General features: G+C 42.0%; 2 protein-coding genes across 10 annotated transcripts in view; both read left to right on the plus strand.

Annotated features, from left to right (window-relative positions):
* Positions 1 to 7,626, plus strand: part of LOC117537309 (G protein-coupled receptor kinase 6-like) — a 54,899-nt gene extending 47,273 nt beyond the window's left edge. The window contains 6 exon segments of the mRNA XM_034202493.1: positions 457 to 510; positions 512 to 574; positions 576 to 596; positions 1,241 to 1,378; positions 3,346 to 3,477; positions 4,398 to 7,626. Of these exon segments, the coding sequence (XP_034058384.1) occupies positions 457 to 510; positions 512 to 574; positions 576 to 596; positions 1,241 to 1,378; positions 3,346 to 3,477; positions 4,398 to 4,454 (465 nt within the window). The 3' untranslated portion in view covers positions 4,455 to 7,626.
* An 853-nt stretch (positions 7,627 to 8,479) lies between these two features.
* The window catches only part of htt (huntingtin), a 67,167-nt gene continuing 51,142 nt past the window's right edge, over positions 8,480 to 24,504 (plus strand). For 5 of the 9 annotated variants that reach the window (XM_034202399.1, XM_034202404.1, XM_034202400.1 and 2 more), the window contains exons 1-5: positions 8,480 to 8,857; positions 21,756 to 21,839; positions 21,997 to 22,129; positions 22,437 to 22,496; positions 22,600 to 22,679. In XM_034202399.1, coding sequence (XP_034058290.1) covers positions 8,760 to 8,857; positions 21,756 to 21,839; positions 21,997 to 22,129; positions 22,437 to 22,496; positions 22,600 to 22,679 — 455 coding nt within the window. In that variant the 5' untranslated portion in view covers positions 8,480 to 8,759. The remainder of the gene's footprint in view (positions 8,858 to 21,755; positions 21,840 to 21,996; positions 22,130 to 22,436; positions 22,497 to 22,599; positions 22,680 to 24,504) is intronic. The other 4 variants (XM_034202401.1, XM_034202406.1, XM_034202403.1 and 1 more) reach the window with 1 other exon arrangement.

Consider the following 24,504-nt stretch of genomic DNA (forward strand, 5'->3'; position numbering starts at 1 on the left):
AGTTTCTCTCCCACACACTCCCCTCTGCCCGACACTCCTCGATTGAACTCCTGTGCTAACTTCTGTAACATAATGACATCACTATGTAAAACGTTAATGCGCACCAACACATTGTACGCAATAGGCTTAGTGGTAGGGCATCTCTAAGCCATTGACCAATCACAGAGCCAGCCAGCTAACAAATCAGAGCAGCCTGGGCTCTGGTTTTAGACAGTGGGTGAAAGAGGTGCTGCAGAACATGCGGTATGGAGAAAAATAAAGAGCTTTTTGAACATGCAACAAGCATGGAAACATGTCACAGTAGAGGCACACAATACCAATATAAACCTGAACATGAGCATAATAGGGCCCCTTTAAGTGTAGGATCTGAGTACTTCTAACACGCATATCTCTATAGGGTTGTAATGTTTTCACATGTTTTTCTTCTTTTTTCCTTATCCTCCCGCTGCGTGACAGCTCCTGTCCAAGGACCCCAAGCAACGGCTCGGGTGTCAGGGTCGAGGGGGCCGTAGAGGTCAAGCAGCACCCCATCTTCAGAAACATCAACTTCAAACGGCTGGAGGCCAACATGCTGGGACCCTCCCTTCAGCCCCGATGTAAGCACAGTGCTCACAACACACACATAAAACATACACACACACACTCTCACAGGGCATACAGGCTCGATTCACAGCTTCTTGCCTGAGATCCTTGGCGTGCTGGAAATCAGCATACAGGAAATACCATTGTCACAAGTAAACAAACAGTTTCAGTATAAGCTAGTTATCATGGCAGCTAGTGAGGGCGATGAGAAGCAGACATGTGATTTCAGTGTCGTCCTTAGCAATTCTAAACTGGCGGACATGGATAAAACATGCTTATAAAACAATGGTATGGTTATCATATTATTATTTATATATCAAAAGTGTGTGCTGCATTCATAGATTTGAGCCTGTTCAAATAGAATCGTTACTTTTCAAAGTCATAACAATTCTGAGTGAGATAGCAACTGGCCTCAGAGGTTAAATCAATAGTTGAAAGTAGATAGTGCTATCTGCGTTTCTATTTTTGGTTATTCAGGTCAGTTGGGTCTCGCTGAAGAAAACAGAGCTGTCCTCAGGCGTGTGAAAACTCCCATGTTGTTATAATAACCATCTGACTTGGAATTATTCAAGGATTGGTATTCCCCCCTATTTAATCTGAAATAAAGACACTTTTCACAGTTGTCTGTTTTCTTTCTTTCATTATCTGTCTCTTGTAGCCTCGAGCCGTGTACTGTAAAGACGTCCTGGACATCGAGCAGTTCTCCACCGTCAAAGGCGTGAACCTTGACCCCACAGACGATGACTTCTACCACAAGTTTGTCACAGGCAGCGTCTCCATCCCGTGGCAGAACGAGGTACTGCAGGCCACTGAGATGATGTCATCGTTCAGTACCACAACATAGTACAGCACTGGTGATCTAGGAATACCTGTGTATAGTTGTGCACTGATGATGTATATCTGTAGGCTCACCAGGAAGTTAAAATCGCTAGGGCTTCTTAAACAAAAAGCAATGGGATTTTTCCATTGGATTTTGGAATATTCCACATCTTTGGCAAACACACATTTATAGTACTTACACGTTGTGTTCAGCAGGATTCTCCCCCAATGTTAACTCAACTGTTATAATAGTTTAAGTTTAAATGCAACCGTCAGAAGCAAAAAGCTAACGTTAAGCTATAAAGCTAAATTAAAGGTAGCTAATAGGCGCTTTCACACCGGAGTACTTTTCCCGTACTTTTCCCAGAAATAGTTCCGATAGTTCCTGGGATGATGCGTTCACACCAAAAAGATTTATTTTTCGGGAACCTTTTCACCCCTTTTTAGTCCCTGCTAGAGAGCAGGTACTTTCCTGGGGAGAAAAAGGTTCCAATTTCTGATTGGCTGGGCGAATTGCAAACCACGCCCCGTAAAACTCTGAAAGGTTTTTGTGAAGCCGCCATTTTATTTCCTCGCATTAGCATTAGCCCAGTGCACCAACGGAGAGAGACTAACTTATGGCAACACAAAATAAAACGTGGGATCGGGGGAGTGATGCGGAGGTGTCGGCAGTTCTGGCGATTTACCCGGTTCTTCGGGTGGTGATTTACTGCCACCCAAAGTCCCGGACTCCGGGGGGCTCCGGGACTTCGGGTGGCAGTATACGCCGTGAAGTTGTTTGCGGCCTGCCAGCAGAAGAAGAAGAATTAGAAGTGACGTCAGCGGCTTCATTTGCGTAATCCTCCCTCAGGGACTTATTCCGGTGTGAACGCGATTTACTAGACAGTTCCGGGGAAAAGTTCTGGGAACTATTCCTGGGAAAAGTACTTGGTGTGAAAGTGCCTAATGTTTGGCGTAATTGCATTTAGTCATTAAATCTAAACCTAACCGTAGGTGGCCGTGGCTCTGAAATACATACAGTTGGGCCTACTTTTCAATCTTAATGTGATCATCATGATGACATTCATAGGGACGGGTGGCGCAGTGGTCTGTGCGTTTGATCATCAGATAAAGGGGGCGTTGGGGAACTCCAGTTCGAAACCCGCTGGAACAGACTCCCTAACAAAAATGTTATTTATATTATAATTAATTCAATTATATTTATAGCAGTTTGGGGGACACTCCTTTCAGTAAAGAATAGCTTTCTTTAAGAGTCATCAAGGATAAATGCTTTTAAACGTGAATATGCCATTGAGTATGAATGAGTCAAGTGACTGAATATGTATGAGGCGGGATGTGGAGGAGGTGTTCATTTACATTATTAAATCTCTATCCAGATGGATACATTCACATCTACCAGTAGAGAGGGTTGTGTTATAAATAAAATGGCAGCTGCCCATATGCTGACAAACAGACCTTTAAAAAAAACGTATTACTTTATTTTGACATAGAACAGGTGAGGACTGGGATTGGGAATACAATAATAAAGTAAAAGCACAGGTACAGTTAAGAATGCATAAGAGGCATGAAAAAGACATTCTTGACGTTCATATAAATCCCATTTTCCCCAATATGTATCCCACATATTCTTTTGGAGTCGGAGATAAATATATAAAGTAATTTTCCCCATTGAACACATAGAGTTGATTATGTTAGTAAGACAAGCAATGTAGGGAGAAATCCACTGGAGCTATTATTTTGTGAAAGTCTTTTACCTGGGGTTATAATGATCCTCAAAAGCTAGGTATCAACATTTTGAGACCATTATGAATTTTTCCATGGTACAAAATGTTAAAGAAAAGTCAGATTTCAGGTTTAAAATCAACTCACAGACCCTTTTGTAGTAAATTAAACTCATGAAAGGTATTAAAAATAATCCATAACTCCACCTCCTGTCTGTTGTAGATGATTGAGATGGAGTGCTTCAAAGAAATCAACGTCTACGAGACTGACGGGACGCTGTGCTCAGACCTGGACGTGAACCGGCCTAACCCTCCACCAAGAGAGGCTTCTTCTACCCGCCTGTTCAGAAGAGAGGCAAGTGCTAGTGCTCCGGCAACTGTCCGAGGGGGTGGGGGCTAAGGTACTTCTTTTCTTCTTTCCTTCCTTCCTTCCTTCTTTTCCTCACACCCTACGCCTTGCCCAAACCCAACATGTGAAAACTCCAGTCCTGAACCTCTGTGAATTGTGTTATCTCCAGTTTAGTCCTTCCTAGTTTAAATTTGTCTTCTTTCTCTTCCCATATTATATTCTGTATGTGTTGCTATGCCACTTTGTCAAAGAAGGTCAAACAGAACCTGGTTGGTGGTTGTGAGCAGAGACAAGATGTTCATCAGTATTCAGTCAAATGTATTTATTTGGTAACAGGAGCTGCTCGGCTAACAGGTTACTTCCACCAACCTTCATCCGTCCTTTAGGACAGAAACGTTTTATTTTACAATAGAGTTCTATTTTACAATTATGCTACAAACATTGCTTTATTATTAGTGCGGGTTATTCAAGCTCAGATTCAGCGTGAGGGAAAGACCTAAGGCATTTCTCACATATGTATGTGTTGAACATGTTTCAGGTTTTTAAAAATAAAAGCAATTATCAAAGATAAGGTATCCCCCTCACAAAAAAACAACTATTTTCAGGTCTCTATAAAGGAAACGGCATACCTTTTTAAGTCGGATTACTACAGTAAAAGATTCACATAGAATGTTGTTTTCTTATATGGCAATTATTATAGGAAGCACATCTAGAAGTTGCTACTAAACCTACGTCTTTGCTTCAGTTTTGACCTTCTAACATGCTCATAGTGGTGTGTTTGAGTGCCAGGCACCATCTTGGGCACTACAGAAATACTTCTTCTTGTGATGTGGTTACGTCAAGGTCGCACATGTGAGATGGCGCGGTGATGTACGTTTTTTAATGTTGTAATTTAATGATATATCCTCACTTCTGGTTCTCCCCAGGTCTGTTTTAAGAGCGGTTACAGTGATGACGAGATCGAAGAGCCATCACGACTTTAAACCACTCCCTCCTCCCGCCTCCTCTTTCACCTCCTCCTCCCACCCCCCCACCCCTCACCGTTGAACTTCACCACAAACTCCAACAGAGCGCAAATCTTAGGAACTCAGTGAATGTTGACCTGTATTTATGAGCTGTATTAAAAGTGTATTATAATTAAAGAAAAAAGTATGAGTTTAAAGATTTTGTACATTTGTACTTGAATTTATGTCTAGATGTATATTTTCACTAAAGGTTGTATTGTACAAAAAGCCATAAAAGTACCACTTGAATGCATACATTACGTTTTTATTTCCTTTTTGTTTTCTTTTGGAATGGATAACGTGTATTGGGGAGTTTTTTTTTTTTAAAGAAGTACAGTACCAGTATGTTTTTTTTTTTCTTTCAATGTAGCATAATAACCTTTTTGTTTTTATATGTGCTGTATGTTTGTCTTTGATTTGTTAGCACATCGGTTCCTAAACTAACCCCTCAGCCTCGGCACCCTTCAAGGCTCAGGTAGATATGAACGAAGCGCATAGATCCTAATGATTTGAGGGGGAAAGGAATCCAGTCTAGCATTGCTTTGATGCCCAGCTTCTTACACCTTCCCATGTGTTTCCCCATCTCCAGCTGCCCCTTAGATTTAAATCGGTTCGGATATGATAAACCTGATCTTCCCCTCTGGACTGTATGGCATGTGAAATTAAACATCCTCTTCATGCCTATTTAATTCGGGCAGTGATGGATTTATTTCTGACAATCTTTTTGTCAGCATGTACAAACATTTAGTATATTTCAAGGAGGCTTTTTTTTTGGTAACACAGGGCCTGATACATATAATTCCTAGGCCTCAAAAAAATCTCCTTTGAGCTGCAAACGCTCGGATCATGTGAACATGTGTTTCCTTCAGGAGCACACCTGTTAAGTAAAAGTCTGTTACATTATTCACTCAGGCAAAACCTTTTTTGTATCTTTATTCCTCCTCCTGTTTTTAACTTCTTCTTTTTTGTACAACCTGGCTTTCCTTAGTTTCCTTAGTTTTCTGGTTATTATAAGCGGAAGTCTTTCCCCTCGAAGTTTCCCAGTAATCTATAATTTGTTTACTGGCGAATGAGATAGCACATAGACTGATGATGATGATGATGATGATGATGATGATGATGGCACTGTATAAAAGATCTGACCTGCAGCTGACAAGGGCTTCATCTAGATAACAAATTGGGGTTGCATAAAACGAACTTCCTTTGATTCTGCTGTTAGCAGCTGTTAGCCTCTGCGCTAAGTCACAATACTGTGTCTGTTGATCGTAGATAGCAAATATCCCGCTTGTAGACCTCCAGTTTAGCTTTAGCTGTGTTTGTGCTAAATGAAAGCATTACTATAAACCCACCATTGAAATCTTGTATGTTGTTCTATCATAGGAATGGCTTGAGACAGTTGTTTTGTGTGTAGAGAGGAAGAAACGTATCGAGTTACCATCATCTGTGTACAGGAACACTTGCAGAACCACAGTTGTGTGCTCTTTTTCAAACATAGAAGTGTTTCCTTTCAATCATGAACAAATACATTTTCTGTGCATTTCCAACCATCTGTCCTCATTTGATTTTCAGAGACAATTGAAGCTATCTTGCTTTTGAATTTTTGCTTTTGAGAAGGTTGCTGTTTACTCCCCCCACCACCTGTTTTTAATGCTGTGAATACCCAATCTGGACATGTTGGCTCTGTGCGTGTGCGTGTATTACATTGTATGCAAATGCAGCTTCTGTTCAATCCAATGCATCGAAGTACAAACATACAATAGTTAAAATCACGTATAGACTTGAACGTCACTCATTTGAATTTCAAACCATTGAAAACATTTTAAAATGGTACGTATATAATTCCCAATCTGGTTTACTATTTTGGAGAGTTGGCTTTTTGAATAAATAAAATTGTCCCCTGTTGCACATTCCATTATGAAAAATCAGGAATCGAATGCGTGCATCTGTTTCTGGCTTGTTGTCACTTTTTCCTGAGTGTCTTTGTTTTTCTTTGTTGCTCTCAGGCACATTTTGAAGCTGATTTCTCTTGCCTATGTAGATTTTAGCTATTTAGCTATTTTAACATGTAAATGATGTATTTCTAACATATAACTAAGCTCTAACACACATTCACTCACTCTCACAGGGAAACTAAACTGTGTTTGCCACCCATGCCTCTGTCATTGTATGAACTTTACTCTTCTAACATCCATATAGCAGTAAAGGAATTATGTTTAGTTTCATTGCACTATGGTGTGTTTTGACAATGACTATAGGAAGTGTCTTGAACTTTTATGCCAATGATACCAAAAGCAACATTTAGTAAAACTTGTCTTGTTCTCGGAAAACAAATTGCTGAAGAAAGACTGACTGTCTTTATTGTATGTGCCAATTTACCGAGTTGAGTTCTGACATCTCACCTTTTTTCAACCTCTCTATCATTCCGTCCATTCCGAGAGAAATTCCTTCACATAAAGGAAACTTTAAACAGCTCAACAGTTTTGAATGTCCGCACTAAGTGCATTGTAATGCCTGTTTAAAAAAAAAAAAAAAAACATGTTTTATTACTCAAGCATGTATCGGTTTGTAATACTTCAGGTTCCTTGTAGGCCTATATGTAAATGATGACCTTCTAGTGCCAACATATCTCACTGGTATCTGAGGACAACTTTATAAATGGCAAGGTGACCAGCTGAGTTTGGCCCCGTTTGAAGCCATAACATGCATTCCTTTTCCTGCCTTCCTCCAACGGTGGTGATGGCGAGTTCCCCCCCCCCCTCCTCCCTCCCTCTTGAAAAAGCGGGATGGCACACACCTGAAACGTTTTAAAGTGCAAGATACTCTGGTCTTTGTTGTCACTTGAATTACATTTTTTGGTTAACTACAGATATATGCCTGGCGGTTCTCCAGGGTTACATGCTCTTCTGTCCCGATATTTCAGATAAGTTCCCCATAAGGAAGGGAGGAATGAGGAAACGCATTATTGGTATTCAAGCGGGGCCTGTGACTTCTTGATTTTCTTCTTTTTTTGTATCTGTACAGTCATGTCGTTCAACCACTGCAGTCATTGTTAATTCTTGTACAAGTTGTATCACTGGTTGTTGTACCATATCTGACATTTGTAATTATGAAATAATACACTGCCATTTGTATAAAAAAATACTTGTCTTGACTTATTTGTGTCATTTATTAATTTGTGTGTATGGAAGAAAATAAGTCTGTCATCTAGGGAATTTGCTTGAGTTTGTTAAAGGTCTTAATAAAGATCTCACTACAACTTATTTACATAAAAAGCATATTGGTTAAAGTTAAAGATGTATTATTATTGAGCAGTTGCTGTTATCCATTGGTGATTTATCCAGGGGGCAGGGGTCGGTAATTATGGGATTAGTTTTGTTTCATAAAAATAAAGCAACACTTTCTCAGAATCAAGCAAAACTAAGAGTTTAAGGGGAAAAAACGGAGTCAAGCAAAATACATTTAATTTAAAAAATAAAAGTATAATTTGCAAACAAATCATTTGTGTAATCATGTAAACTAAGTATTTTTTCTTTGTTTTAACAAATCTTTTTGTTTGCAGTTCTCTTTGCTTCTTTCTCAATGATTAGACTTTTGCTCTCGCTGCAGCTTTCTCATTTGCGCTCCCTCATTTTTTGTTTTCAATTCTGACACAAACGTCCCAGGACAGCATAGGTCCCGATGACCCATAGCATTTCCAGATAAACTAAACCTCAATGCACGTTTTTTCCTCCTTGTTTCGATTCACAGTACATTTATTTAGACTCCACATGTTCACTCCTCCCACTTGTTTTGTTGGCGCATGGATAAAAAACAGCGCTAAAGCATTGATATTGCTCAAATAACCCTTTTCAATCTGGATTACAGCGGTCCCGTGACAGCAACAATAACAACAAAAGAAAAAAACCTTCAGTCGCTCATTGGCTCTTTCTCAAGTCACTCAACATTGAAATGGCGATTTGATTGGCCACTCACGTTTCACCCCTCCCCTTTCTGTCAAACTCACATAGGCCACTTCCTGGTGTGGTTTGTCTGGGGAACGCAGAGCAGCATCAAATATGGCTTATTATCGACCAACGTTTTGTTCATTCAGGTTTTACATTGTAAAACAATAGGAGCTATCGTGCACAAAGAGAAGGCAGAGAGCCGGTGGTAGTTGTCGCGAGCAGTGTTACCACTCTCGTCGCACTACGCACCGCTTGCTCTCTCCAGTGTGCTAGCTAGTTAGCTAGCTCACATAGTAAATATTAGTTAGCCTAGCTAGCTTGCTTACTGTTGATTGCTAAAATGGCCACCATGGAGAAATTGATGAAGGCCTTTGAGTCTCTGAAGTCATTCCAGCAGCAGCAGGGACCACCAACCGCTGAGGAGCTTGTCCAGAGGCAGTAAGTAGATGTTTGTCTTACTTCCACTGCATAACATGCAAACAGCTAGAGAGGTAGTTTAGCTTGCGTGCTAACGTTAGTACATCTCAGGTAACGTAACCATGGCTCAATAGCATGAAGCCAGTTACGCTAACATACAAACCAATACCTGGTAATTAAACTTGTTATTTTAACAGTACTTGTAAGACATTGCAGCTATGTTTAGTGGGCCTTCATCGTCCGATATTGACAATATTTGAGTATCTGCTAGGCAGTATTTAGGGTCAGGCTAGCTGAATGAGGGCTAACGCGTAAGGCGTTCGCTAATTGATGCCCACGCACCTGCTAAAGGAATCAGGCTAGTGACAATTAAAAGGCTCAGTGTGCGCTAAATAAACTTGTCTCGGAGGAACAGTTTGAAAAGACGCATTGTAATTGTGGGTGTAACATTTGTAATTCATTGCACAGAAATGTAGCTATCATCACTACTTTTACCAATGACCGGTTCATTATTATGGTAGGCTAATGGACTGACGTCACATCAATCTATCAATTTATCTCCATCCCGATCAATGGAGATTGAAGTGCTGTATGGCTGCATGCCTTGTGCTGGTTTCGATCCTGATCAAGGAAACAAGGCTTTTTAATTAAAGGATTAACATGACAAACACTTTCACATAACAATTTTTCACCTTTTTCAAATGTAATATTAAACCAGTCAATCTATTCAAGGAAATCAGTCAACTTCTAGCTAAAGCAACAAATTGTCTATTTCCAACAGTCCTCCAATTACAGTCCTCCAATTGCATTTAAGTAATCTTCTAATACTTTTGTTGTTTTTAAATAAGTATATACTTGGAGACCGTGACAGCGAAAGCTATTACCACGGTTAGGATAAGATTAAAAAAACCTCAATATATTTAACTTTTTGGTCAGCCAGTAAGCAGGAAACCATGTCTTTCCAATCATGCAGTGATCTTCTGCGGTGTGGTGTCTGCCTCTGAAAACTGCAGCTGCTTCGTTTTCATGTGATGCTCATTCTGTCTGATGCTGCAGTAAATCAAAAGCGAGTTGTACTAAATCTGGCATTAACTGACACAAACTGAGTTAGGATTCAATTGATCAATACAGTGTAGGTCTGGTTCATAAATAAAGAGTCCGCTGTATTAACGACTTGCACCATTATTGTTGGATGATGATGGTAGGGTTTAAAAGCCAATGGAATAATCAATTATATAGAGAACACAGAACATTGCCTCTTATTTGCACACACCATTATGTAGAGCAGCTGACTTGTATCAACTGCTCAAAAAGTATTATTCTTTCTACCCTATAGTGATGGGTCGTTCGCGAACGATTCGTTCTTTTTCAACGAATCTTTGAAGTGAACGAGATGAACTGATTCCTCCCACAAAACGATTCGTTTGTTTGAGTCGCCGCCTTCCGCCAAAAGCTAAAGAGAAGCTGTTCGCGAACGACGAACTTAAAGAACTGGCGGAAACAGTTCAGAACTGTTTTCTACAGTTCTTCTATCTTATATCCAGGGGTGCACATAACTTGTTTGCCCTGGTTCTCAAAGGAGCACCTGGAGATGTTGCTTGGTGCTCATCCTTAAAATGAAATAAACCGTAACTTTTGAGGGGGTCTTGACTTTATTTGTCAGACACACGGCACTGAACACACAGAGGTGAACACAGAACACACATGCAGAGGTGAACACAAGACAACATTAGCACGACCAGTAATCCTACAAGCTGTCATCACTACCCTCCTTTTCAAAATATTTTTATTAATTTCTTGTTCAAGACAGAAATCCCACAAATTGGCCAAAACAGTGTCACAATACAGTGAGTTGTGCAAACATGTAGCATTACATAGAAAACTTGAAGACATTTTATAGTAAACAAAAACAAAAATACACCAAATAATTATGCCAGAGATGGCCCATACCTCCCCGTTCCAGTGGATGATCAGACTAATTATATAGGACATTGTCCAGAGTAGAGAATATAATTACTATATGTTATATATTAAAATGGCGTCACACTGTTTTCATGTCAAGGGCCAAGTAACCACATCAAGCTACTTTGGTCTTATTAAAGTAAGCCAAGAAGGGACCCCAGGTCTTATAGAATGTTTCATCAGAGCCTCTGATTGAGAAGCGCAGCTTCTCTAAGTTAAGGCAGGACATTATGTCCCGAAGCCATTGATTGCATGTGGGCGGGACAGCATCCTTCCATTTAAGTAGAATTGCACGTCTGGCCAGAAGTAGGGATGCACCGAATATTCGGCCACCGAAAATTATCGGCCGAAAATGGTTAAAAAGGCCCTTTCGGCCGAAAGGGTTTTAGCACCGAAAAAATATCACCGAATGTCAGAACAGGCTTACGTTGGTAACCTAACGTGTTGTTGTGATGACGTAATAAAGACGCGGCGACCATGCTCGCGGCTGGCTCACAGGGGGGGGGGGACATTGACCTCTTTGTCATCGAGATTGCCCTGAGCCTTTAACAAATCGTATTAAATAATGTGATGACAGACTGTAAACAGAATAGCTGAAATTTTAACAAACTAAATAACTCGGTTACCTCTAATCATTAACCCATGTTTGTATCATGTAGTTAACTCCGTGTGTTGCTGCTAGCATACATAACACCGGACGTGGAAACGTTACTCGTGGATGGGGCTACAGAGCTGCTAGAAAGACAGTCGAACCCGGTACATTCCTCCGTCTGCATGCGGTGCACTTTTGCTAAATGTTTAGACAAATTGCTCGTGCTTACATGCTAAACTCTTATTGCACTTATGGTAACAAGTATTCTCCACATCGAGACGGGTAAAGTTTAACCACACCTCGGAGCGCGTTCTCTCCGCCATCTCCGCAGTGTGCTCCGCTGCATGCAGCAGCTGCGTGTGTGTAAACTGCCCCGCCCCCTCGCACACAGACGGGGGAGAGAGATCTCGTCTGATCGAAAATACATCATAGACGCATTTGTTGTCTTTGCATATTAGAAACGAGTTGGCGACACTAAGACTGCGATATAATGTTTTTTAGCAATAATACATGACATATATAAATGTACTGTATGCATTCAAAAGTGCTGAATAAATGTTTTATGGACCCATAATAGTGATTATTATTTAAGTTAAGTTTTGCCATAATCATGTCTATTTCCATAATCAGGTAGCTGAACAACATTGGTAAAAAATGTATACATTATATATATATATATATATATATATATATATATATATATATATATTTCTATTTCTATTAATCATTTTTGGCCTTTCGGCATTCGGTTTTCGGCCAACTGTTTCCTATTTTCGGTATCGGTTTCGGCCAAGAATTTCCCATTCGGTGCACCCCTAGCCAGAAGCAAGGAAAAGGCAATCATGCGGCGTTCCGAGGGTGTCAAGTGCAGCACACCTACAGTGGTTGTACCAAACATAGCCATCAGGGGGTCCGGGTCTAGTTTTTGATTTAGGATGTTGGACAAGGTAAGGAAAACGTCTACCCAGAATTCCTGTAGGCGGGGGCATAGCCAGTACATATGAAAGAGAGTAGCAACATTGTTTTTACATTTATCGCAAGTAGGGTTCACATCTGGGAAGAAGCTGGACAATTTAGCCTTTGAAAATTGCTTGCACAGAGTGAAGATTTATGAATTGATGTGAGGATTGTGTCCCATAGGTCATCATCCAGGGACTGCCCCAGGTCATGTTCCCAAGCCAGCTTAATACTGACCAAGGGTGCCTGAATCAACATGGAGATGTTTCTGTATAAGGTTGACATAGCCTTTTCAGACATTGGGTTAAAGGAGAGGAATATATCAACAGGGTTACTATCCGGTTCCTTAGGAAAACACGGCAAGACAGAACGCACATAGTGCCTAGCCTGTAGATATCGAAATAAATGTGTCTTAGGTAGATTGTATTTATCTGAAAGTTGGTCGAAAGACATGAAATTACCATTTGTAAACATGTCCTTAAATTGACTGATACCCTTCCAGTGCCAGTCCTGAAAGGTGGAGTCATGTCTCGATGGAACGAAAAGATGGTTGGAAGCCACATATGGGGGTTATTCCCTATCTTTATTCAAGAGCGTGGTATATAAAGCCCTGGAGGGGCGGGAGTTTATAAACCAAAGAGTAACCGCCCTTACGGGACGCTGTAATAAGTAAAGCGAACGCACCCGCAAGGACACCTGGCCTCCTATTGGTTGAGGGATTTTGACAGGATTGTTGCACAAAGGTTTCGAGCGCGCACAGAATAAATCTGAGAGCAGAAAAAATATGTAAGCAGCAATATATCTGAGTGCAAGCGTACAGTTTGAGCACAAGCAGAGCACATCTAAGTGCAAGCAGGCACTATTTGAGTGTGAGGACAGGGTTTGAGGGAAATAAATACAAAAGTATGCTCTCAAATTTAAATACCACGCTCTTGAATAAAGATAGGGAATAACCTCCATAGCCACAGGGCTCAGAAGTGAGAAATCTTTGTGACCAAAAGACCTCCTAAACTGGACCCACACTTTCAGGGTATGCCGAACAACTGGATTAGCTATCAACTTAGAAGAAAATTGACTGAGTGGTGACCCAAGGAGTGCTGGAAGTGAGACATCACCACATGACTCCAGTTCCAAGGATGTCCACGCTGGCCTGTTGGGTTGAAGGTAGAAGTGGCGCCAGAAGGTGAGGCAGCGAATATTAGCAGCCCAGTAATAATGGCGAGTGTTGGGGAGGCCCATGCCCCCATCCCTCTTGAGTCGTTGCAGTAGTAGTTTATTAACTCGCGGTTTCTTGTTTTGCCATATATGAGGAGAAAACGGAATCTAAGGAAACAAAGAAGGATTTGGGGATGAACACTGGCACCATTTGGAATAGATAAGTGAATTTCGGGAGTATAGTCATTTTGATGGAGTTTATACGTCCGGCAAGGGACATTGTGAGAGGAGACCACTGCTGTAGCAACGTTTTCACCTGGCCGAATAAGGTCATGAAGTTTTCTTTAAACAAATCTTTACATTTCCGTGTAACTGTCACTCCAAGGTAAATAAACTGCTCACGTTCAAGTTTAAATGGCGAGTCTTTGTAGTCTAAATGGAGTGCTTCACTATTGATTGGAAACAGAGTACTTTTGTTTAAATTTAGCTTGTAACCAGATATGGAACCGAACTGCTCTAGCAGAGATAATGCTGCTGGCAGAGAGGTTGTTGGGTTTGAAATATATAGCAAAAGGTCATCTGCATACAAAGACACCTCATGCACCGAGCCCCCCCTTGAGATACCGGCAACGTCTGCACTGTTGCGGAGAGCAATCGCTAGCGGTTCAATAGCCAAATTAAAAAGGATTGGACTTAATGGGCAACCTTGGCGTGTTCCACGGCCCAGGGCAAAAGGTTGCGAGAGTGTGCCATTTGTTTGGACTGCGGCAGTGGGAGAAGCATATAATAGATTAACCAAAGATATAAACGATGACCCAAAGCCAAACTTCTCTAAAACTGTAAATAAATACCTCCATTCGACTCTATCAAACGCCTTTTCCGCATCCAAAGCCACAACACATTCTGGGACGTTTCCAGTTGGTGAATATATTATATTAAAGAGACGCCTGACATTAAAGAAGGAGTAGCGGTTTTTAATAAACCCAGTCTGATCGGATGATATTATTATTGGGATGACACCTTCCAATCTACGAGCCAGAACCTTGGCTAATATTTTAGCATCTGTGTTCAGCAATGAGATAGGCCTGAGCGAGCCCAGCTGAAAGGATTCGGCCAGAACAGTTGTCAAGTATGGCGAGAGATCACTACCCTCCTGACTGTTCTCCTCTCTGTCTTCCTCTCTGTCTTCCTCACTGTTCTCCTGACTGTTCTCCTCTCTGTTCTCCTCACTGTTCTCCTCACTGTTCTCCTCACTGTTCTCCTCTCTGTTCTCCTCACTGTTCTCCTGACTGTTCTCCTCTCTGTTCTCCTGACTGTTCTCCTGACTGTTCTCCTCTCTGTTCTCCTCTCTGTTCTCCTCTCCGTTCTCCTCACTGTTCTCCTCTCTGTTCTCCTCACTGTTCTCCTCACTGTTCTCCTCTCTGTTCTCCTCTCTGTTCTCCTCACTGTTCTCCTGACTGTTCTCCTGACTGTTCTCCTCTCTGTTCTCCTGACTGTTCTCCTGACTGTTCTCCTCACTGTTCTCCTCTCTGTTCTCCTCTCTGTTCTCCTCACTGTTCTCCTCTCTGTTCTCCTCACTGTTCTCCTCACTGTTCTCCTCTCTGTTCTCCTCACTGTTCTCCTGACTGTTCTCCTCTCTGTTCTCCTGACTGTTCTCCTGACTGTTCTCCTGACTGTTCTCCTCTCTGTCTTCCTCTCTGTCTTCCTCACTGTTCTCCTCTCTGTTCTCCTCTCTGTTCTCCTCTCTGTTCTCCTCTCTGTTCTCCTCTCTGTTCTCTCTCCTCTCTGGTCTCCCTTCCGTTCTCCTCACTGTTCTCCTGACTGTTCTCCTCGTCTGTTCTCCTCACTGTTTCTCCTCACTGGTTCTCCTGACTTGGTTCTCCTGACTGGTCTCCTCTCTGTTCTCCTGACGTGTTCTCCTCACTCTGTTCTCCTGACTGGTTCTCGCTCTCTGTTCTCCTCTCATGTTCTCCTCACTGTTCGCCTCTCTGTTCTCCTCTCTGTTCTCTCACTGTTCCTCCTCATCTGTTCCTTCTCTCGTGTTCTTCCTCAACGTTCTCCTTGTTCTCCTCACTGTTCTCCTCATCTGTTCTCCTCTACGTGTTCTCCCCTTCCTGACTGTTCTCCTCTTCTGTGCTCCTCACTGTTCTCCCTGACTCGTTTCTCCTCTCTGGTTCTCCTCTCTGGTTCTCCTCTCTGGTTCTCCTCTCTGGTTCTCCTCTCTGGTTCTCCTCTCTGGTTCTCCTCTCTGGTTCTCCTCTCTGGTTCTCCTCAACGTTCTCCTCTCTGTTTCTCCTGCTCTGTTCTCCTGACTGTTCTCCTGACTGTTCTCCTCTCTGTTCTCCTCTCTGTTCTCCTCTCTGTTCTCCTCTCTGTTCTCCTGACTGTTCTCCTGACTGTTCTCCTCTCTGTTCTCCTGACTGTTCTCCTCACTGTTCTCCTCACTGTTCTCCTCTCTGTTCTCCTCTCTGTTCTCCTCTCTGTTCTCCTCTCTGTTCTCCTCTCTGTTCCTCCTCTCTGTCTCCTCTCTGTTCTCCTCTCTGTTCTCCTCTCTGTTCTCCTCTCTGTTCTCCTCTCTGTTTCCTCCTCTCTGTTCCTCATGTTCTCTCTCTGTTCCTCATGTTCTCTCTCTGTTCTCCTCATGTTCTCCTGACTGTTCTCCTCTCTGTTCTCCTCACTGTTCTCCTCTCTGTTCTCCTGACTGTTCTCCTGACTGTTCTCCTCTCTGTTCTCCTGACTGTTCTCCTCACTGTTCTCCTCACTGTTCTCCTCTCTGTTCTCCTCTCTGTTCTCCTCTCTGTTCTCCTCTCTGTTCTCCTCTCTGTTCTCCTCTCTGTTCTCCTCACTGTTCTCCTGACTGTTCTCCTCTCTGTTCTCCTCACTGTTCTCCTGACTGTTCTCCTCTCTGTTCTCCTCACTGTTCTCCTGACTGTTCTCCTCACTGTTCTCCTGACTGTTCTCCTCTCTGTTCTCCTCACTGTTCTCCTGACTGTTCTCCTCACTGTTCTCCTGACTGTTCTCCTCTCTGTTCTCCTGACTGTTCTCCTCTCTGTTCTCCTCACTGTTCTCCTCTCTGTTCTCCTCTCTGTTCTCCTGACTGTTCTCCTCTCTGTTCTCCTCACTGTTCTCCTCTCTGTTCTCCTCACTGTTCTCCTGACTGTTCTCCTCTCTGTTCTCCTCACTGTTCTCCTGACTGTTCTCCTCACTGTTCTCCTGACTGTTCTCCTCTCTGTTCTCCTCACTGTTCTCCTCACTGTTCTCCTGACTGTTCTCCTCTCTGTTCTCCTCACTGTTCTCCTCACTGTTCTCCTGACTGTTCTCCTCACTGTCTTCCTCTCTGTCAGACATGGTAGCTGATGATGTAGGCCTACTTCTTTCTCTCTGGTTGAGTCTGTGATTAGCTGCGAGTCCGCGATTTTTTTTTTAATGTATCTGCCGGTCCTTGGCACAATAAAGGTTGGGAACCCCTGCTTTACCTCACTGAGCTGTAGTTATCAGCCTCTCAGTCTGACTGGAGAGGACTCTCCCTCCACATCATTGTAGAAACATCTTCTTCTTACATCCGTTAGAGCAGCTAACACCAGATTCTAATACAGGGATGCAAACTCATCAGGTATGAAAAAGGTGACAAGGATCCGAGCCCCCCCGACCCCACGGAATATCGGCTTTAAAATGAGGAATAACAGATGATTTTAGCAGTCAGAACAACTAAAGCAGCAGTGTTAATAATAACAGAAACGCCAAAGAGTCACATCTAATAGAAATATATAAAAGCATTTATTTTAATTGTGTAGCATTCGGTTTATAATTTTGGCAGCACTGTTGAGCATTTTGAAAATGTATTTTCATGCCTCTGTTCAAGGCTTAGTCTTTCTATCTTTATAGCCACTGGTGTAAAGTAACTAAGTTCATAAACTCAAGTACTACTTGGGTACAATTTTGAGATACTTGTACTTTATTTAAGTATTTCAATGTTTTGCTACTTTGTTCTTCTTCTCCTCTACAGTTCAGAGGTACATGGTGTACTTTTACTCCACTACATGTATTTAATACCTTTAGTTACTTCACAGATCTGGATGAATGATGTGAAATATAATCAAGTGTTGAATCAGACTTTAGTTCCACCTGGAGTAAATCCACAAGCTACCCTGCAGTATACAAAGTCATTCAAACTAGCTGAACACTTTAATGTTCAATCATTATAAAACATATCATATATATTATTCTGAAATGGACCAATCTGCACAATGACTACTTTTACTGTCGCTACTTTCACTATATTTTGATGAGAATACTTTTGTACTTTTATTTGAGGAACATTTTGATTGCAGAATTGTTCCTACATTCTGGTACTTCTACTTTTACTCAAGTACAAGACCTGAGTACTTCTACTTTTACTCAAGTACAAGATCTGAGTAATTATACTTTTACTCAAGTACAAGATATATACTTATACCACCTCCGTTTATAGCCTATGAAAAAAACTATTAGAAAACGAAGGCTAAAGCTAACGTTAGCAGATAGTGACAATGTATACTAGTTAGCTAGCTCAACGATAATATTGCGACCTGATTGCGACAGAAACACTTTTCAGTGCACCTCACGCTCTGCCGCTCTGCTCTGAACACCTGAACGGCCCGTTCTAACAGCTGTTCACCAGCGGTCCAGTTTGTGCCACAGTGACTCCGGACCACACAGTTAATATTAACGAACGCACCCGTAGGTAATGTAGCTGCTGAAGCTAGACCCTCATACCGGAGCAGCAGAGCCTTATTATATATCGATGAGCAGAGCCGACAGGCAGGAAGACTCGAGCTTCATTATAATATATAAAAAAAGAACACCATGCGTGTCATGATGGCACATAACGGCTCGCGGCCGCAGATTACTCCGGGTCCCAGACCCCCCCCCCCCCCCATACCCCACAAATATTTTTATTGCAGATCTACATGAATCACACAAACGACCTATTTTGGATTCAAAACGGCGAATTTCGCCGAAAGGTGACAAGTTTGCATCCCTGCTAATAACAACAGCGCCGGTACCGGGCGGTGCGCCCTTCTCTCTCTCCCTCGCTCGCTCACTCGCACTTTGGCTGTGAGCTGCGGGTGCCAGATAAGCCAACATCCCCCATTTTCATCACTTACAGCGCCCATCGTACAGGGCAAATGAAACGTGTAACCAGGAGGAAAAGGGTGTTACATTGACTTAATTATGAATATTGTTACATCAAGGCCGAAAATTAGGATGAGCACCAACGGTCACAAATGTTTTTTTCCCTCCCAGAGCTGCCAGCTCAGTGACTCCCCGGATCTGGCGCCCTAGGCGAACATCTATAACGCCAGTGCTACGTGCCGACCCTGAGTTCATATGCAACTCGCAAATATTTTTCTCTTCCTCTCTCCTCTCTTTTCTCTTTTCCCTTCTCTCTCTCCCTCTCTCAATTTTGGTACACAAATGTGCCTTTTTTCAAATGACCCGGTGCTCTTTTTTTGGCGGAGGTGCGCATGCGCACCAGTTATGTGCAGCCCTGCCCCTGAGGCTCAGGCAGGGGTAGAGCTCAGCCCATTCATCACATTTACCATGTTGTGTGTGGTATAGCCATGGCTTAAATGGAGGCATATTCAACCACTCTGGATCAAATCCAGTGCGTCTATGCTTGCTGCTTGCTTCACAATTACAGAAATGAGGCACAGAAGAATAGAAATGATGCCTCAGAAATCTGGTTTTCTGACAACCTGACCTGCTTCTATATCTCTCTGTGTTTGCTGTCAATCTCACCTGCTGCTTCTGAGCTAGCTGGTTCTGCCACGGCTCCCTGACCCTCTCTTGCTGCTACACTAGCACTGGTTGAAGCCTGGAAATATTTCAAACAAATTAATTGGATAGCTAATCGGACTGTTCAGCTTTCCCGCGTGTGTCCCACCAACGTGTGTTTCTATAGGTACTCTTGCTAATACCTCTGTTCCTGGCTGTGTTTGCTCCTCTTCAGGATGAGCCCGTTTCTGCCTCTGAAAATATGTTTCTATATTCATCTGGTTTGAGGGAGCAAACATCATTCAGCGTCAGAGTTAAAGAATTAAATGCAGTCGGTAGTTGACTAATGTTAGGAGCGCTATAATGTTACACAGCATGCTTACCTCGACAACCCAGCTAGCAACTAGCTTGCTAGCTAATAACTTATTTGAAGAGCTGGGTTTCCGCGATTTACAGTGTGATACAAACACAGTTAACTTGAATACATCCATTTTGGACAAATGTATGCATATACCAACCATTCGTGAAGTGATTCTCCGGCACGCAGCATCTGGTTTCCAACTTCAGAAATGTCTTGCAGAGAGGAGGGGGCGGGGCTCAGGGGCCGTTGAGAGCAAAGAGCACGCAAAGAGGGGCTGAGCGGGTAACTGCGCTCTACAATGAAATATATATTTTATTAAAAAAAAATGTTGGGAAAATAATTTTTTATACATTTTTTTTTACGAGATCTATTTGTGGCGGACGATATTTAATTGTGGCGGCCCGCCACAAATAAATCAATATATGGGAAACACTGGGTGTTCTAATTCAATAACCACAAAATATGTGCCCAGATTTAATTATCTCTGACTTCATCAACCAAAAGATCAATTTTGATATTTAACATGACATACTCAGAAAGAAAAACACACTGTCTGCCTGCCTTATACAACTTGAGTTGGTCATCTTTGAATATCATCCAAGTTTTCTAGAAGGACAATTTTGCTATTATTAGTATAAGGTTTACACTAGGCTATATATTTCACTATGGGGTGTGTTAAGACCCAGAATGATATTTGGCTATTTCTGTGTAAATGTCACTTTGAACAGAGACAAGATAAGGGCAGCAACTTGAGTTGACTGCTAAAGTTTCAAATGTTCTCTTTAGTTCAGTTTCCATTGTCGCATAATCCAGATCCAGATCCTGAATGTTTTCCTATCTGACCATGGCTGTCCTCTGTCTCCTGCTATCTGTATATTTTGCGCAGTCTATCTCTGCTCACGCTGTTGCGTCGGCGTGTTCTCCTGCGTGTTGGCCATGTGTTGCACTGGAACCAGATACCGAAAATACTTCAGCCGAGCACGTACGAACTGCGCATACGTTATTGGCAATAACTCTCCTTACCAGCAGGTGGCGGTAGTGTGTATTCATCATTCAAAACAGGCAACAACCGGAAAACGGAGAAGAAGAACAGACTACGTGATATAAACAAACAACAAATAGCTGTGCGTTAGCTTCACCTTAGCATGTGTTCTTTGCAGGTGTTTGTTGAGGTTTTATTATGACTGATTTTAGTAAGTAACGAAGTAACGCATGTCGGGGCAATGTTAGTAACTAGATTTTTTTCTAAGTCACTAGATGGGATGTCCTGCTATCACCCTGAAGTGAAATGAGTCTTTGATACTGGACAGTTTTTGTTTTATTCTCATCTAAACACAGAGGCAGCGTTTCCAGGATTCTACCGTAATGCATAGGATATTCGCGCACCGCAATATCACGTGCGGGCTGGCTTGACTAGGTTTTCCCGAGTGGAGGCTGGCTTGACCGCAGTTTGAACTCGGCCAAATGGAGTTTAATGCTTTGGGATTTAAGTTAGGCCACATAGTACGTGCATGGGTTTGAAAGTATAACATGCTAGCCTGCTGTCAGGCACACATTTATGAGATTTAACAATGGACAATTATATTTCTTAAATAATATGTAGCCTATTCCCAGAGCATAATTTATGGGGCAACAAGGTGAGGTGTAAAATGTGTTTTTAATATCATACATTTTACGCCAGCAAACTTCTTGTACGGACTTCGGCAGTAGTGAAGACTCACTGAACGAATTAAGTACAAAGACGAATCGTTCGCGAACGTGCAAATCACCAGAAGTCGTTCGTGAACTGGTGAACGAATCTTTAAAGTGAACTGAATCAAAAGATTCGTGTCCCCGAAGGGAATCTAAATGCCCATCACTACTACACTACATCCTTCACTCTTCATACACAGCATTACCCAGTTGCATACATAAATGACCAGTGTTGCCGTGTTTTACTGGGCAGTACTGACTTCAGATATTAAGCATTCCATCCACTTGGTTGTTGTGCTGGCTGTTAGCAAGATATTTAATTATAGTCCTGTTTAGCGATGGAATGACTTCCAACAATTACATTTCTTGGAGCTACTTTTCAGTACCTCTTTTCTCTTGTTTTCCATCCCTTTTTCTCAAACTCCTCATGTTCTCTTTCACAGGAAAAAAGAACAGGCTACTACGAAGAAGGACAGGGTCACCCACTGTCTGACAATATGTGAAAACATCGTGGCTCAGTCTCTGAGGTAGGCCTTGTTGATTTAACTTGTTTTATTCAATCAAATTAACGTTTCACAGTGTGTTTAATTAAACTTGAGCTGGGCTACATTGAAATTGTACCCCTTCTGATTCTGAAAATATGTATGTGCGTAATGACATTTGGCTCACTTTTCCTCCCTATGGTTCTGGGAGCAGAACGTCTCCAGAGTTTCAGAAACTGCTGGGCATCGCTATGGAGATGTTCCTGCTCTGCAGTGATGACAGCGAATCAGATGTCCGGATGGTAGCCGACGAGTGCCTGAACAAAATCATTAAAGTGAGCAGGACCCTGTACTTCTCCCTCCTTCCCTCCGTCTCCCCCTTTCAACTCTGTCTCCATTAAAGGCACTGGTGGCCTAAGATAATTTTTTGAATTTTTCTTTTATCATCTATACATTTTTTGTGCCTTTACAGAAAAATAAGCTGTGATTTGGGTTTGTGTATTATGATAATACTTCAACAATCCATTTGAAGACCATAAAGATTATTGATTATTATCAAATAATTCTTCCCCAAGATAGCTTCCAACAAAAAAGGTGTGAAATAAACAACTGAAATACCTTTTTTGTAATGTTTATTTTCAGGCGCTGATGGACTCCAACCTGCCTAGACTGCAGCTGGAGCTGTACAAAGAAATTAAAAAGGTATAAAGATATGCGTCGGTGGTGTTTTTTTGGTTTCTGTCTAGTGTTTAATCTAAAGAGTGAAAATGAAATCACTCTGATGTGAATGAGTCTGTCTCTGTAGAATGGTGCCTCTCGGAGTCTGAGGGCGGCTCTGTGGAGGTTTGCCGAGCTCGCTCACCTCATCAGACCACAGAAATGCAGGTATGCACACACAATGCCTGGAAAGGACTTTTTACTTAATTCATGTGACAAAACCGTTTTAATAACATAAGGGGAAACCCCATTTGAAGCATTGCACATTTGGCTCTGATTATAAACTTGCCTTCAAAAAATCAGTTGTTAGTTAAAGAAAAATGTGTTATTTTTTTAACATTGCATGCCTCCCAATCAGAATGTATTAGTGGAAGAAACATCAATTACTAACTCTTGGTAAATCCTTTTTACTGAACATGTTTCCACTGATACTAATGTTAAAAATAAAAACTTTTACTGATTTGCGTTTGAACTAGTGTTGCACGGTGTACCGATACTTGAAAGGTACCGCGATACCCTGCCGTTAAAAACGTTACGATTCCTCCGTTTCATTAGTATCGGTACTTTAAGAATGACGGGGAAAAGTACTCCGGTGAGAAAGCGCTGTTTTAATAAGAGCCGTGTGTGTTCAGCGCTCTGCTCCGTGCCTGGAGTCCCTCCCCTCTCAAGCACGCTCTAAGACCCTCCCCTCTCTCATGCAAGCGCTAGCTGCCAGAGCATGTGATAAAACGAGAAGCATGGCTGCAAGTGGGAGTGCAGCTGCCGCTGCGCCTCGGCTTGTTGACAAAAAAGACGCCAGAAGTGAAATTTGGAAGTATTTGAGCTATATCTCTGACAGTGAGGGCAAGCCTACGGACACCACGAGGCCTGTCTGTAAGACATGTATTAATTTTATTTAATACGAATTCTTGTCATTATTTTATTTATTGTTCTCATTGTTTAAAAGTTTGTGTTATGGTTCTGGTGTGAAATAAAGCACAATAATTACATTTAAGACTGTTTCCCTTTTTTTAAGAAAAGTATCGAAAAAGAATCGGAATCGCAATTCTTGACTTGGTATCGAAACCAAAATGTTGGTATCGTGACAACACTAGTTTGAACTAGTGTTAATTTCGTTGACTAAAACAATGACGAAATATGTTCGTCAACGACCTTTTTTTCCATGACTAAAACGAGACGATGACGAGACGGCACCGACGGCAGTAAACAATAACTGTAACGAAATCATCATGCAATATCGTTGACGAAAAGTGACGAGACGAAAATGTAGTTTACTAAATAAAAACTATGCCAAAATCTCTCTTTACTTTCGTTGACGAAAAATGAGGAGACGAAATATTATCAAAAATAACGTTACATCTCTGATAGTCAGTTTTTCTCCCAGCAGTTCCATTTCCGGTGCTGCGGCAGGGCAGCAGCTGTGTGTCTGTGCTGCGCGCGGCGGTACATTTGAATTACACCGGGCACTGTGAACTGTCAGGAAGACTCGGGTCTAACTCATGGTCTAACTAACCTTATTTAACAGAAAATAAAATGGCAACAACAGGGCTTGGGAGCAGTGGTCGCACTCGCGTTAACCAAATACCCCCCCGTCAGCGCGAGTGATTGATAAATTGTGCACTCGACGGATAATAATGGATTATGACAGAAATTTTACGATCCTGTCCGTCAAAATGACTGACAACGAAAAAGTCTAAAGCCACCACTGCTTGGGAGAAAGAAACGATGTGATATTTGGGCCCATTTTCGCTACAATGAGGTGGAGAAAAAAAGCGAATGCATTGTTTCATCAGAAGGGATGCAATGTGGCCATTACACAAAAACACCACAAACCTGAGCAGATTAGAGATCGGCGAGTCATGATTCATCCGGATTATTAACCCGGATCCTAGTAATGAGCCGGTCGTGACGAGTCTCCCTCTCGATTAACCCGAGTCCTTTGAGTCCTACACCTGATGTGACGTAACAATTAAAACTATAAATTGCGTCACTC

Source organism: Gymnodraco acuticeps, unplaced genomic scaffold (assembly GCF_902827175.1).
Source record: "Gymnodraco acuticeps unplaced genomic scaffold, fGymAcu1.1, whole genome shotgun sequence".
NCBI classification, from domain to species: domain Eukaryota; kingdom Metazoa; phylum Chordata; class Actinopteri; order Perciformes; family Bathydraconidae; genus Gymnodraco; species Gymnodraco acuticeps.